General features: G+C 37.3%; 1 protein-coding gene and 1 pseudogene across 1 annotated transcript; both read left to right on the top strand.

Annotated features, from left to right (window-relative positions):
• Positions 1-872: 872 nt before the first annotated feature.
• LOC149201161 (mitochondrial fission protein ELM1 pseudogene) lies at positions 873-1,568 on the top strand (annotated as a pseudogene).
• A 3,285-nt stretch (positions 1,569-4,853) lies between these two features.
• Positions 4,854-11,900, top strand: LOC149201160 (jasmonate-induced oxygenase 1-like). The gene is made up of 4 exons (XM_089401214.1): positions 4,854-5,323; positions 5,597-5,764; positions 11,389-11,578; positions 11,661-11,900. The coding sequence occupies exons 1-4, from the start codon at positions 4,854-4,856 to the stop codon at positions 11,898-11,900; spliced, it is 1,068 nt and encodes a 355-aa protein (XP_089257340.1).
• The last annotated feature ends 5,193 nt before the right edge of the window (positions 11,901-17,093 follow it).

Here is a 17,093-nt window from a genome sequence, read left to right as displayed (position 1 = left end):
TGGCCAACTCGGTCATAGTGTTGGCATTCCCAATCTGTTGTTGCTATTGTGGAAGAGGAGCAGAATTTGCAATAGCTCTAGGTGAACTGTCGTAAAGTAATCTAACATTATGAAACTAGATGGGCTTTGAATAATATGGAATATGAAAGGAAACCCCCTTGTCATTTCCAAGACCTATTTTGCGCTTATTATGAACAAGCTCTTCCCAAGGTCTGATGATGGGCTTGGGAAGTGCAAACTGAACTTCTGCATCTGCATGTACAACTGCTGCTTCATTGGGTACTAAATCTGAATGAACTTCAACAATATTGACTTGTTGCTGATGGGTATCTTTCTCAATGTTCTGAACAAAAATAGGTTGAGAATGATGACTCCAGTGTTGTAATTCTTCCCGTTGTAGTTGAGATTCAATCTGTAAAAGATCAATTTGTTCTTGTGCATATTGTAGACAAGTCTGAATTTATGAGTGAGAGCCTTTGCTAATTTGGAATGTGTCATTTGAAGTAGAATGTATCAGAGTTTTCAAGAACTCTAATACTTCACCAATTTGGGTCATTTTCTCTAATGTCAAATTTACACTTTAAATTTTTGTTTATAACTATGAACCAATGTCACTCCAAAATATTCTCTACAAATTTGCAACAAATAACCAATGTGGAATATCCCTTTAATGCAAACAATACTATTGATTTCTCAAGTCTATTTTATCCATAAAGACAACAACATTGGTGCAACCATATAGCTCAAAGTTTACCCATTTAATTCAACTCATCTTCAATGCAACAATATAGACCAAGACACATGGTGAGCTCGATCAACATACAATATATTCAATGCTGAAATTAGGCATAAGTTTCAATGCAGAGGTAATAATGGCTCGTGAAGTTACAGACAAAGAGGGACCATTGCTGGTTGTTGCATCTAGTCGAGACACAGTTTCAATTGCAAGTACACTAAAAATACTTACTCCCCAAATTACATTTGTAATACACATACAACACCCGAGGTGTCAGCTCGATCGATTTGACTTGGTAGTAACCCCTCACCATGATTTTCATGCTTTGACTCCTGCTGGAAGGCAACAAGTTCCTCATTTTCCATGGAATTAGATAACTCCTAGAGAACCACCAAATAGAAAAGTGGTGCTTACACTTGGAGCTTTGCACCACGCTGATTTTGCCACATTACGAATGGTTGCTGCATAATGGCATGATAAATTAGCACCACTTCCAAAGCCATTGCTTGTTGTGAATATAGGGGGACCTACAAGACATTGTAAATATGGCACAGACCTTGTTGTGAAGCTAATAGATGCTCTATATAAGGTTCTTGGTAAATGTGAGATTGCACGCATTTCTTTCTAGAGAAGAACGCCTCTTCAGGTGTGTAACATAATGTGGAAAGAATTTGGTAGTCATCAAAAGGTCTATATTTGGGATGGCCAAGATCCAAACCCACAGATAGAGCACCTTGCGTCGGCTGATGCCTTTGTAGTCACAGTAGATTCGATGAGTATAGTAAGTGAAACATGTAGTACTGGGAAGCTAGTGTATGTCATTGGAGCATAACGCCAATATACCACTTTTGCAAACACTTTCCACATGGTTTTAGGCCATGCAAAGAAAATTCAGCTTGTTTTGGTCGTCCAATAAAGTTTAACGCAACAGAAGTCAATAAAATTTAATGCAGTAACAACCATGTCATAGCATTAATACAGGTTTTGAACCAGCAATACTCACAACATCAATGCTAATCCATATCCATCATAAATTCAACACAGAGAGATGAAACATATACCCAATGCATCGAGAGATATTTGCTGCCAACACAGATGTAATTCGAACCATTCTATGTAGAGCTTTGAAACAACATCCAATACTTCTCTTCAAAAACTCAACACTCCATTTCCAGTCAATGACACTCCCTTTCTCGTCGATAGCTCCATTCCAACATAGTCAAATATCATGATCAAAAATTAATATATTCTAGTGACATGACCAAAGATTTAATGTTTCGATTCATTGACTTTCACAAGAACTGCTTCAACTCATTTCTCAAGACTTCAAATAAAATCACAGAAAATGCACCAGGAGCATGGACTTGGAATTAATGCACAACTAAAATGCAGAGGTAACATTTGAAATAGGAATGGAGAAAGAGCGCACATATTCTGTTGGTTTGCAGAAACAGGTATGAGTGGAAGCATGAAATTGACAAAGAGTGTTAGAGTGTTGCATTGGTAGAGAGGGATAGGTCTCACGATATTCCTCTTCGTAGTCGGAGGGGTGAGTCTGCTCACAACAGAGGAATGGTAGAGCTGATAGAGGTAACAACTTTTATTGTAACAAATGCTCAGAAAGGTATAATCAGGAGGAGAGCATTGGTTTACAAAGGCCACACTCTTTCTATCCCATCCTATCTCTTCTTTCCTCTATCTCCCACCTCCCTCTCTAGTCCCCCCCCCATCACTCTCTCTCTCTCTTTCTCTCTCTCTTTCTCTCTGTCCACCCTCCAACCTTTTCACTATCTCCCTCCCTCCCTCTCTCTTCCCTTCACTTTTCTTGTTATCATGCCTAGATCCTTAGTTAACATGGATCTATGTTGGTTCTTACTAATACTATTTGTATTATATAAATTTCACATCTTTAAATGTAAAGGTATTATCATTTTTAGTTTTAATCAAACCTTAATTTAATTTCTATGGGAATATTTTTAGTAGTCATGAAGATAGAGGGTTTTTATACATCTAAAAATTAATTATAACCCTTTTCCTATTGGATTCAGTTAAAAAAAGTTTTTGAGACATATTTTTGGTGATAATCACATCAAAATTATTTTTCCGACATGTTTCGAACCAACCAGTGTGGTTCATCATCACCACAAGATGAAGAATCAGATCAGTTCAATAGTGAGATAGATCGCTCCAACATTTAAAAAGAAAAGATTAATTTTGAATAGACAAAAAATTACGGGAAAAATATTTACTTTCAATTTAAATAAATAACCAAAAAATAAACATGTTTCAAAAACTTGATATGGATCACACAAGCCTAAATTCTATAAAAAATGATATAAAATTAAATTAAAATAAGACAATTTTTATTGTAAAATCAGATTTAGTTTTTGGGCATGTGTTATTGATAAGCCATGGTATTAGCCCATGCTATTGTAGCAAAGTCTATTCACAAGTTCATGACAAAGTGGTGGTGAATATCCATGACTATGAATCTTGTCATATTGAATAGAATATTTTGATTGTGAAATAAGTTATGTTTTTTGGGCTTGTGGTATTGTTAAGCCATGGTATTGTAATGAAATCTATTTAGAAGTTAACAATATCCATGGTACAGTGGGGATGAATATCTATGGTTAAGAATATTTTTATATTGTTATAAAATAGTTTGCTTGTGAAATAAGTTATCTTTTTTTGGCATGCGTTATTGATAAGTATTGGCCCATGGAATTGTAACAAAGCCAAATTTCTACAAGTTACTATAAAGTGAGGGTGAATATCCATTAAGAATCTTGTCATATCCTTATAAAACATTTTGGTTTTGAAATAAGTAATGGTTTTTGAGCTTACCATATTGATAAGACATGGTATTGGCTCATGGTAATGTAACAAAACTTATTCATAAGTTAATAACAAAATCAAAATATAACAAATTGAATTGTATTATTTTTATTACTTTAACTTTTTATTATTAATTGAACCAAATGTGTGTACTCACCAACCACTTCTCACTTATTATTAATAAGTAAACCAACATTTAGAATAGTTTACATACTTGCATTACATCTACACATCTACTCTGACCACCTCTCACAATCACAAGTTAATAACAAAATCAAAATATAACAAATTGAATTTTATTATTTTTGTTATTTAATTTTTTTTTATTAATTGAACCAACATTTACTTATACCAATCAACTTTAACTTATTATTATTTTTTTTTATGAAATCGGCTCTGAAGCAACCTTCTAACCGTTACAAATAATAGAAAGCCTTTTTTTTGGCTCGGCGGAGCCTTATGTATATCTATGGTTTCCCCGTCGTTACGACAATGTAGCTCCCGTTGAACGTGAAGCTGGAGACCTCGGTTGCAATCTGCGTGCGAAGTCACTTATTAATTTCGAAAATTTCAGGTTGTTCAAATGTCACTGGTTTGATTATATCCGCATTTCTGGTTTGATTATATACGCAATTTCTAATGTATAAAGAAAGTTGAAGCAGTCTTAAGTTAGGGATGATAAAAGATTATATTTTTGCTTAATCACAATTTAATCAACGCAATTTCACATGTAAAGAAAGTGGAGGGAATTCTTTTATTTGGATATATAAAGACTGTATTTTCCGATTTCCATGTATTATTTCCTTACATGGCATGTGATACCTCAAATAACATGTGATGATATATGGGAGATTCCCATGCAAACTGACTTTCAGGCTCTGACCACTCAACGCTATCAATAAATTATGTCTCCAGAACGACCACGAGGCCATGTCACACACTTAGAAATTCTATTATCTCGAGGGCACGTAGTTGTTACTCTTCATGAGGTAAGTCAGTTTTTGAGTGGCTGATTATGATGCCTAGTCGATTCTCCCCTTTTGGTACAACGTTACGGTTTCCCATCCTTTTTCTTGAGTTTAATAATCCCCCGGTTTGGTTGTATTATTTTAACATCTTGTGCTCAAATTCCTCGCTTCGGGCATATATACGACCTCCGGGATGGCAAGGGAGAGAATGCGGTAGATATCTATTTGTGAGATTACAGACTGCTAGCAGTCCCTTGGCCATTTATATTGTTCAACACTTTGATCATTTGTGTTTTGGACATTGCCATCCAATGGAGTGGCCTGAGACAATAACCAGAGTCCAGTGTATTTCAGAGAGCGGCATTGAAAGCTTGCCATCCAGATACATCAGGCCTGATCACGAGAGGCCCCCGAAGTTGCGGCTGTTAACAGAGGAGATACCCATCATAGACCTCGCTGGTCTCTACGACGAACGCCGGAATACGACCATGGAAGACATATCAGATGCATGTAGAGAGTGGGGATTCTTTCAAGTTATTAACCATGGAGTTTCTGCGAAACTTCTCATGTCCGTACGTGAGGTGTCGAGAGAGTTCTTTTGTCTGCCGTTGGAGGAGAAGCAGAAACACGCCAACGATCCTGGGACTTACGTTGGATATGGTAGTCGAACTGGTGTGCAGCAAGGTGCGATTCTCGACTGGGGGGATTACTATTATCACAACTACTTGCCTCTCTCCATACGAGAGGAGTACAGATTGCCATCCAAACCGGATGAATACAGGTGATGCAGGAACTCCCTTTCCATTCAACGTTGCATTTTTATTCTTCGTTTATATTCAAAATTCCACTTGCATGCATCTATATGGAGTCAATGGAGCATCATTTACAAGTTTCATTACGGAATCTATATAGTTCTTTATTTTTATCCTAATTATGAGAGTGGAAGTGATGTTTATCGGTTGGGTTGCAAGATAAAACAGGAAGTGCTCCTTTTCTCTTGTTTGTGTAGCTACTCTGGAAATTTCATTATTGCTTCTTTGTGTCGACATCACAGGAGTATAATGAAGGAGTACTGCGAAGGAATGCTGCAACTATGTAACACCTTGCTGTCTGTGTTTTGGGAAAACCTGGGCCTGCCTCCGGACCATCCAAATGAAGCTTTTGCAGGCGAGGAGGGAATTGGGATTTCTGTTCGAGTCAACTATTACCCCGTATGCCCACTGTTGGAAATTTCTGTTCATTTCAAACACAAGAAAAAAATAACACAGAGAACAACGCTCTGGTTTTCTACAGGATCTTTAATCATATAAAATAATAATAAAAACTGTTACAGAATTTGTCTTCCTCGACTCAGAGGGATTTACAACAGGAACTTCAGTTCCAGAAAATATATCTTCAGCACTGCTGTGCGTTGCAGAGAAGAAAGAGTTCTTCTTTTTAATCCTCTCTACTCTCTCTGCTCTTGCATATTTGTTTTTATATCGAAGAACACACAAATATCTTTCAATACGTGTTGCTTTTGCATACTTCCGTGAAAATAAAAAAATAGTAAAATTTAAGATTTCACCTACATTTACCAACCCTAGTAAATATCATTAATTACACGGTTGAAAATATCTTGCTGGAATTTAATGCATGGCTTATCACACCATCGCATCGCAAGAAGAGAGGGGATGAGCCACCGCCTTTATAACCTTTAAATCATGCGATCTGCGATCGCATCGCAAATATCGCATCGCAGATAATCTAAGCATGCACACAAGGGTGACGAAGGAAAGTGCGATATGCGATCAGATCGCATCGCAGGGAAAGTCCAATCGCTGTTCAGCTCGCGGCAGTTTAAAATTATTATTCCAACACTCCCCCTTAATTTTAACTGCTGGGTTTTTTCTGCATACCCAGACATGTCCTGAAATGATCAAAGCTTTTCTTTGCCAATGGTTTTGTCAAGATATCAGCTAGCTGTTCCTCTGTTTTGCAGTGCTGCAAAACAATCTCACCATTGTTAACCAATTCACGTATGAAGTGAAATTTGGTGTCTATGTGCTTTGTCCTTTTATGAAAAACAAAATTTTTAGACAATGCTATTGCTGAGCTATTCTCACAGTAAATGGTTGTGCCCTTTCCTTGTTCATGACACAAGTCTCTGAGAATTCTTCTCAGCCACACTGCTTGGCATGCTGCTGTTGTTGCTGCCACATATTCTGCCTCTGCTGTAGACAACGCTACAACTGGTTGCTTCTTGGAAGCCCATGAGATGGCTCCCGATCCCATATTAAACACATATCCTGATGTGCTTTTCCTATCATCAACACTTCCAGCCCAATCACTGTCAGTGTAACCTGTCAACACGAAACTTTCAGAAGAGGAGTATAAAATACCAAACCCCTTCGTTCCATTCACATACCTTAGAATCCTCTTGGCTGCCTGCCAATGAGTCTCTTTCGGTCTTTCCATAAATCTAGAGATTAAACTCACAGCGTGCATAATGTCTGGCCTAGTTGCAGTCAAGTACATAAGGCTGCCAACTATGCTCTTGTACAATTTTGGATCAAAATCCTTGTTGTTCTCTTCTTTGGTCAATTTCAACCCCACTACAGTTGGAGTCACAGCTGCCTTGCTGTTCTGCATGTTGAATCTCTTTAACACTGCTTCTACATATTTATCTGGAGAAATGAAAACGCCATTTTCACTTTGGTCGACTTCAATTCCACGAAAATATCTTAAGAAGCCCAAGTCAGTCATTTCAAATTCACTTTTCATGACTGCTTTAAAATCAGCAATGAGAGAAGCATCATTGCTAGTAAAAATCAGATCATCTACATATAAAACAACAATAAGAATCTTACCGTCATTCTGTTTTATGTAGAGTGTGGGTTCACCATCACACTTATCAAACCCACTTTCAATCAGATAAGCATCTATTCTGCTGTACCATGCTCTTGGAGCTTGCTTCAGCCCATAAAGAGCCTTTTTCAGTTTACAGACTTTATGCTCTTGGCCTTCAACTTCATAGCCCGGAGGTTGATCAACGTAAACCTCTTCTTTCAACACTCCATTCAGGAATGCAGATTTAACATCCATCTGACAAATCTTCCATTTGTGTTGTGCTACAATAGACAACACTGTTCTGACTGTTTCCATCCTTGCTACTGGTGCAAAGGTTTCATCATAGTCTTTGCCTTGTTGCTGCTTGTAGCCTTTCACAACAAGTCTTGCTTTATGCCTGTCAATCTTGCCTTCAGCATTGCTTTTGGTCTTATAGACCCACTTAACTCCAATGGCATCTTTGCCTACAGGGAGGTCCACTAACTCCCATGTTTTACTCTTCTCAATTGCACCAATTTCTTCATTCATTGCTTTAATCCATTTATCTTCATTTACAGCATCTTCAAAATGGACTGGGTCATCAACATGACAATATAAAGCAAATAATGAATTCAGACTGGTATTGTTACTTACCTCTCCTTGTTCATAAATCTCATTCAGATTTCTGAATCTTGGTCTTCTTGGTGTGCTTGGAGTTCCATCCGAACTTGAGGGTATATCTGATCCCTGTGGTGTGCTTGGAGAAGCACTTCCTTGACTTCTTGAGGCTGTTCGAATTCCAGATTGTGGTGTGGTTTGTTGTGCTTGCTGTGGTGGAGGAGGAGCCACCAAGGAAGGATTATTTGCTGCTGTCCCTTCCTCTTCTTCTTCGTGAGACACAATTGTCTTCACATTCACAGTCTTCTCTAAGCTTCCATCCCAAGCTTCATCTTCAATGAACTGCACATCTCTGCTTACTATCAATTTCTTGGTGGATGGATTATAGAGTTTGTATGCTTTTGACTCATCACAATAGCCAATAAAGACACACTTCTCCCCCTTACTATCAAGCTTCTTCCTTAGCTGATCCGGTACATGTGCATATGCCACACAACCGAATACTCTCATGTGAGTGACTGTTTGATTTTGACCACTCCATGCTTCTTCTGGTATTCTGTTCATGACAGCTTTAGTTGGGCATCTATTCAAGATGTAAACTGCGCAAGTAACAGCTTCTGCCCAATACTCATGCGGCAAGTGTTTTGCCTTCAGCATACTTCTGACCATGTCAAGAATGGTCCTATTCTTTCTTTCAGCAACACCGTTTTGCTGAGGTGTATACCTTGCGGTGAACTCCTTTCGTATGCCATTCTCTCTACAAAAACGCAGAAAGTCTTGGGAGATGTACTCTCCTCCTCTATCTGTTCTGAGCACTTTGATATAATGCCCACACTGCTTCTCCACAAGAGTTTTGAAGTGGCGGAATTTCTCAAACACTTCACTCTTCTGTTTCAGCATATACACCCATGTCTTTCTGGTGTAATCATCAATGAAAGTTAAAACATATCTATTTCCGGCAAATGATGGTGTTTGCATCGGTCCACACACATCAGAGTGAACAATTTCTAATGGTGCTTTTGCCCTTATACTCTTTCCTGCTGGAAAGCTTTCTTTGTGTTGCTTGCCCAAGATGCAGCCTTCACAAAGGCTGTCTGGTTTCTCGATCAATGGTAATCCCTTTACCATTCCCTTTCTGTGCAACAAATTCAGGCCTCCGAAATTGAGATGTCCAAATCTCAAATGCCACAACCAATTCACATATTTCAGTTGTTCCTGAAAGACTTCTTGTGTTACAGCTGCAATAGTTCTTCCTTCCTTCAAATCTACCCGGAGTTTGAGAGGAAACATTCTATTGCTGGTCATTTGCACCTGTGCAATGATCTTCTTACTTGGAGGTATGTCTCTGATTGTACACAAATCATCTTTGAAGAACACATTGTAACCTTTGTTAATGAGCTGTCCAATGCTCAAAAGATTACATTTCAGACCAGGTACATAGTATACCTCTGGCACAATCATCTGTTCTCCATTTTTTGCTCGGATACTGACTCTGCCCTTACCCTTGACAGATATCATATCATCAGTCCCTGTTGTTACCTCAGATTTCACATTTTCATCCAGATTGGCAAACATTGCAATATTTCCAGTCATGTGATTACTACAACCTGAGTCTAAGAACCAAAAATCTTCTTGTTTGTCTTGTGCTATGTTACATGTTAACAACACGTTCTTTGGGTTCTTATCTTCTTCATTTGCAAAATTAGCATTCTGCCTATTATTCATGTCACTTTGCTTTTTCCTACATTCATTGGCATAGTGCCCATATTTCTTACAATAATGACATTGGACTTGGGATTTGTCATACCTTTGTCCATGAGCTTGCTGTTTGCTTGAACCTTCATCTTGGTTCTGATTGCAGCTCCTTCCGCTTGTGCTTGCAGGATAATTTATGCCTCTGTTTTGGCTTCTTCCACGACCTCTATTATTTGCTCTGCCTCGACCTTGTCTTTGGCCAAAAGACATCTGAGTCTTGAATGCTTGCTCAAAAGAGGAATCTGTTCCTCTACTCAGTCTATGTTCATGAGACAACAGAGAAGCACTCAGTTCATCTACCGTGAACTGTGAGAGATCTTTTGTTTCTTCTATTGCTACCACAATAGATTCAAACCTTGAGGGTAAACATCTCAAGATTTTCTCTACAATCCTTCTTTCTTCAAGAATCTCACCATGAGATCTTATCTGGGTTATCAAGCCAATAACCTGAGTGAAGAATGAATCTATTGTTTCAGATTCCTTCATGCTGAGATTTTCAAAGTCTCTCCTCAACATTTGCAACTTTGCAGTCTTCACCTTCTCCATGCCTTGATAGGCAGTTTTGAGAATATCCCATGCCTCCTTGGATTTTGTTGCTGCTGCGATCCGCGGAAAAACACTTTCATGTACTGATTGGAAGAGGAAAAAGAGGGCTTTGGCATCCTTCTTTTTGTCACCCTTCAACTGGTCTCTTTCTGCTGCTGTCAAAGCAGCCAACGCTGTTGCATCTACTGGTTCAGCATAGCCAGTTTCAACCAGCTCCCATATTCCTTGAGAAGCAAACAATGCTTTCATTGTTATGGACCAATAACTGTAATTTTTCCCATTAAACTGTGGCAGTTGGGGATTTGTCAAACCAGTTCCAGTATCTGCCATCTTAACTTGTGAAAAATAAAGAAGAGATACTGATTGTAAAAAAAAACTTTCTCTACTGGAAGAGAAAAAAAAACGCTCAAGAAACTTCTTACAGCTCCTACAGTGAAAAAACAAACTCTTGTTTTTGACTCACTGAGTGCCTAGACTAGCTCTGATACCATGTTGGAAATTTCTGTTCATTTCAAACACACAAGAAAAAAATAACACAGAGAACAACGCTCTGGTTTTCTACAGGATCTTTAATCATATAAAATAATAATAAAAACTGTTACAGAATTTGTCTTCCTCGACTCAGAGGGATTTACAACAGGAACTTCAGTTCCAGAAAATATATCTTCAGCACTGTTGTGCGTTGCAGAGAAGAAAGAGTTCTTCTTTTTAATCCTCTCTACTCTCTCTACGCGTCTCTGCTCTTGCATTTTATATTGAACAACACACAAATATCTTTCAATACGTGTTGCTTTTGCATACTTCCGTGAAAATAAAAAAATAGTAAAATTTAAGATTTCACCTACATTTACCAACCCTAGTAAATATCATTAATTACACGGTTGAAAATATCTTGCTGGAATTTAATGCATGGCTTATCACACCATCGCATCGCAAGAAGAGAGGGGATGAGCCACCGCCTCTATAACCTTTAAATCATGCGATCTGCGATCTGCGATCGCATCGCAAATATCGCATCGCAGATAATCAAAGCATGCACACAAGGGTGACGAAGGAAAGTGCGATATGCGATCAGATCGCATCGCAGGGAAAGTCCAATCGCTGTTCAGCTCGTGGCAGTTTAAAATTATTATTCCAACACCCACAACCGGAATTGACTTATGGGCTGTCCCCTCACTCCGATCCTGGAGGAATAACCGTTCTGCTTCAGGATGATGTCGTGGGCCTCCAAGTTCGCAAAGGCGACTATTGGGTGGCTGTGCGCCCTGTCGTTGATGCTTTGACGATAAACCTAGCCGACCAGATGGAGGTCAGTATTTCGATCACTTTTTTCATTCACCCGTCAAAATCAGCCAATTGTCATAGTTCTTTCTATTTCTTTCTTCGCGCAGATATTGGCAAACGGAATTTACAAAAGTGTGGAACACAGCTGCCTTGTGAACTCGAAAAAGGAACGAATGTCGATCGCGGTTTTCTGTAACCCTAATGGAGACAAGGAAATCGGGCCTCTAAAGGAGCTGATTGATGATTCCAACCCACCGAGATACCGAAAGATGAAGTTCAATGATTACAGGATGTTCATTCGAACAAGTGGGCCTAAAGGAAAGAATTACCTAAAATCGAACATATAATTTTGATGAAGCAGCCGAATTATAAGTTCCTGTACTGGTGCATATGCAAGACAAACATCCTGTGACAAGCATATCTGTAATCCAAACATAGAATAATCACGCACAAATAGGTTGAATGTGTTACATAAATTCAATCAGTTTGTGCATAGTCTTAGGAGACAAGTATTGCTCAAATACATAATACCCGCGGATTGACCGCATAAAATAAGCGTTGCCCACTTTGTATTTGGAAATTCTATATACATCTTATGAATGGCTTAATCTAGTCTGTTGTCTAAAGATGCAGTTACATATACCGATGCAAGTTTTATTATGATTTGGATGTATGCATATTTCAGCGTAAAATAATATTTGTGACTGGGTCTCCTTGGAGACACACGTGAAGTACCCGCTTTGGCATTTAAATCCCAATCCTTGTTCACATATCATAATTTAGGAATACACGAAGCATAAGTATCCAAATAATGGAGACAACAAAAATATAATCCAGAACAAATATAATCCAATATAATGGAGACAACAAAAGTATAGGCTTGCCCAGCAGGCTTGGGACTATCAACGCTGAAGGCCTGAGGCAATAATATTGATATCACAATCGCTTTTAAAACATTTCCCGCAAAGTTTGCCTCTACTTACACTGATTTAAACGATTGTTTTACATAATGGGTTTTCAAATATTGGAAGATGATAAGAAGAGGGAGCAGTTTGTTGGTTTAAAAAAGAAACTATGATCACCTTTCTTTTAAATATATAAGAAATATTAATTATATATAAGTAAAATGACTGTCTAAGTATGGTATATTTTAATATTTTGATTAAATAGGTGAAATTTTTTTGGGTAAAATATTTATTTTAAATGTTTTAAATGAGTTTTTGATTTCATATATGTATTATATAGTTTGTGGAGAATTTAAAACTTAGTGTGGTAAGTCTAATAAATCTCTCTCACTGTTATATATTTTGGAGTTTTTTTAAGCAAAGTAAAATTTTTGGGGTCCAATATTCATTTTAGATGTTTTAAATTAGATTGTGGAGAATCTAAAATTCAATTTGATAAGTCACCAAATCTTCGTCAGAAAATATAACAAATCCATAACAAATAACACGAGAAAATATACCTGAAAACCTTCCAATGCCTAACTTGAACATAGAAATTATAAATAAAACATTTCAAAACTATTTATAAATTAAATATTTTTGTTCTTCTCTAGCATCCTGAAGAAATCTCCTCAACCAATCTACCTCACATGTTGCTGCACTCATTGCTTGATACTCTGCTTTTGCTGAAGACAAGGATACAATGTTCTCCTTCTTTCTGCTCCATGCAATGACCCCAGACTGAATGTTGAATGCATAGCCTGTTATGGATCGTCGGTCATCTAGATTCCTGGCCCAGTCTAATTCTGAAATACCTTTCAATCTAACATCAAATGAATCAGTATATTTGATACCAAAGTCTAAGGTTCCTTGAAGATACCTTAAGACACCTTTTGCTGCATCCTAATGATTCTCAAGAGCCGCTAACATGAATTCGCTCAATACATTGACAGCAAAAGCCAAATTCGGCATAGGTGTAGTTAAGTAAATTAAACTCCCAACCAACTGTCTATACAGTGTTGCATCAACCTCCTTTGAACCATCATTATTCTGAGGTTTGGTATTATTTTATAAAGGTGTTGATGTTGCTTTGCACTGATCCATTCTAAACTTTTTCAACAGACTCCTCACATACTTTCCCTGAGACATAAAAGTCTCGTTGTACTCCCTCCAGACTTCAAGACCCAAATAATAGTGTAACTCTCTGATTTCTTTTATCTCAAAAAGCTGTGGCATCAACTCTTTGATTTCTTTAATTAGTTCATTAGCATTTCTTGTAATGATAAGATCTTCTACATATAAAGAAATCAAAACAATTTTCCCCTTTTCATCAAACACAATATATAGATTAGGGTCATTATTGCTTCTTTTATAACTATGTTGTAGGAAAAATTACTAGATTTTATCATACCACGACCTCGGAGCCTGTTTTAGTCCATACAATTCTTTCTTCAATCTACAGATTAAATGTTCCTCCCCCTGTTTAACAAACCCTTCAGGTTTCATTAAATACACTTCTTCTTTTAATTCCCCATTTAAGAATGCAGACTTCACATTTGGTAGCTAAAGAAATTAATATTTTGATTGTGTATAATAAGGCTACAGGGGTGAAGGTTTCGTCATAGTGTATGCCTTCTTTTTGCAAGTACCCCTTTGCAACTAGCCTAACTTTATATTTGTCTATACTCTCATTTGCTTTAAATTTAGGCTTGTACAACCATTTGCAACGTATGGTTTGTTTCCCTTCAGGTCGTTCAACTAGATCCCAAGTTTTGTTTTTAAGAATTGAATCATATTCCTCTTCCATGGCTTCCCTCCATTCACTATATTGACTTGCTTGTTTATAATTAGAGGGTTCGACAACATTTAACATATTAGTTATAAGAGCATGATCCCTATATCTTGTTGGCAACTGAATTTGCCTACCTGATCTCCTAAGGGGTGGACTGGCTTCAAATTTGTTCTCATCATCCCTTGGTGGACTTGGCCTACTACTTGCATATGTACCATCCACTTCTTCCTTTTTTGTTGTTGTTGTTGATGATGATGATGATGATGTTGCTCCTTCTCATGGTTGTCTCTATCATCACTTCCATCTTCCACCAGAAAAGGTATGTGCCAATCTTCATTGCTTCTTTCATGGTTTCCATCATCAACCTACTCATGGAATACCACATCTCTACTTGCAAACACTTTATGAGTAGAGGGATTAAACAAATTATAAGCTTTAAACTCTGTGCAGTACTGAACAAAAATGCATTTAATGGCCTTTGAATTTAGTTTCTTCCTATCCTCTTTTGGAACATGAGAAAAAACTTTGGAGCCAAAAACTCTTAAATGATTAATTGCAGACTTAAAGCCTAATAAAGCTTCGAATTGAGTTTTAAAATCAAGGTTTTCTGTTGGACTACTATTATTCAAATAAATTGTAGTATTTATTGGTTCTTCCCAAAATCCATCAGATAGATTTTTACCTTTTAACATGCTTCGAGCACACTCCACAAGGCTTATGTTATTCATCTCTGCAACCCCATCCTATTGAGGAGTGTTGGGAATTTTGAACTGATGAACTATCCCATGGTACTTTCAATATTTAATGAAACCACCCTTCTTGTATTCTCCCCCTTGATTTGAGCGAAGAATTTTGATGAATTTTCCTGTCTGTTTTTCAATCATGCTTCCGAACTCTTTAAAATATTTAGAAGTATGATCTTCTTTTTGAGAAAAAATACCCAAGTAAATCTCATACAATCATCAACAAACAATAAGAAATAATAGGCACATCCTAATGACCTTGTTTGCATCAGCCCACACAAATCAGTGTGCACAATTTCTAGTATATCTCTCTTCTTTCTATTTAAATTTGCACGAAACTCATCTCTATGCATCTTCCCAAGAGAACATGCTTCACAATCAACATGAATATTCTTTAAAACAAGAAGACCATTGACCATACCTCATTTCTGAAGTAGTGGTAGGTCATTTAAATTGAGATGACCGAATCTTTGATGCCATAAGTCTTCTGCACTCATAACTAATGAGGTCAAAGCTTGGTGTGGTGCACTTCTTACATTCAGCTTATAAAATCCTACCGCTCGAATACCTGATGCAATTGGCTTTGTGTGATCCAATAGATCTTTAATAACACAATAAGACTTAAAAAAATCCACCTTAAGGTTCTGATCTGTTATCATAGAAACATAGAACAGGTTCTTTTTTATTCAAAGTAAATACATTACATTTTGAATGTGTCTAATATTTCCATTAGGCAAAATGACACGAGAATTACCATACCCTTTGATCTAGTACCCTCTATCATCGCCAAGATAGATATTTTCACCACTGCAGGTTTCTTTAAAATTCTCAAACCAATCTCTCTTACTTGTCATGTGAGTGGAAGCTCTTGATTATGCAAACTAGGTTTTTGCCTCACCATCCTCAATAGAGAATTCAAAATCATATACAAGCAATCTGAGATTCTGATTTTGATCTTCATCAGCAAAGTGTCTTGCATGAATCTTATGTCTATGGCAACGTTCATCAAATTTCTTCTTTTGACAGTTTTCAGCTATGTTACCAACTCTACCATAATAAAAACATTTGGGTCCTGAATCACTTCTGTTTGAGGACATATCTTGAGGTGGTTTTCTCTGTGGTGTACTTTCATCTTTCTATCCTGCATTTTCCTCCCCTCTGAAGGGCTTCTTCTTCGCCATTAGAGTAAGATCTGAACTCAAGGGTTTCAGGGTCTTCCGCCTCTCTTCCTCTTGCATCATGATTCCTATCAATTATTCCAAATTGGGGGTTTTCTCTCTCGCATTTGAACTCGTGATAAACATTTGATAATCATTAGTCATACCATTCATGGTAATTGTGACTAGATAAGTGTTTGACACTCTCTCCTATGTCGCCCATTTTATCTTTGAGCTCCTTGATTCAATAAATGAACGCAACCACTCATTCAATCTCCTCCATTTAAATGTCGAGAATCTTGTTTTTCAAAATCACTAAGTGATTTGTGTTTTTGATCTCGTACAAGTCCTTGAGGTTTTCTAGATGTCATTTGTTGATTTGCATTCACGAATGTGAGGGATAATATAGTTCTTCACTAAAAATTTTAACAATACTTTTTCTTTTTTCTCGCTCTTTTCCCAGTCCTGGATTGTTGCTAGTGTTACACCTGTAGCTACAGTCAGTTTCAACTCGTCACCGGTTACAATTGCCCATGCATTTTTCCCCTCCAACAGGGTCTGCAACAGGGTCTGCAACTTAAATTTCCAATTCGAGTAATTTGATTTATCAAGCTTACTGCTCTCATTCATATATGCTTCTGCCATCTGGTTATTCATCTTGACAGGTATCCCTCAAGAAATATAAAATTTGACCTCCAACACTTTAAAAGACAGATCTATCTCCAGATCCAAGGAGAAATCTAAAAAAAATAGGTGCTCTGTTAATAAAATAACAATTCCTTTAATTTGATGCAAAAAACCAAGATCCCTCTTTGTTTTTTTTTAAGAAACCCTCAAAAAATGACTCCCTTTTTTCATGTATAAAAACTTTATCACATGTGACAAACAATTTTTAAAAAATAAT

The sequence above is a fragment of the Pinus tabuliformis genome, chromosome 2_1, assembly GCF_031772625.1.
Source record: "Pinus tabuliformis cultivar Carrire ecotype Pingquan chromosome 2_1, CPIR1, whole genome shotgun sequence".
Lineage (NCBI taxonomy): Eukaryota > Viridiplantae > Streptophyta > Pinopsida > Pinales > Pinaceae > Pinus > Pinus tabuliformis.
This window is presented reverse-complemented; position numbering and strand designations above follow the sequence as displayed.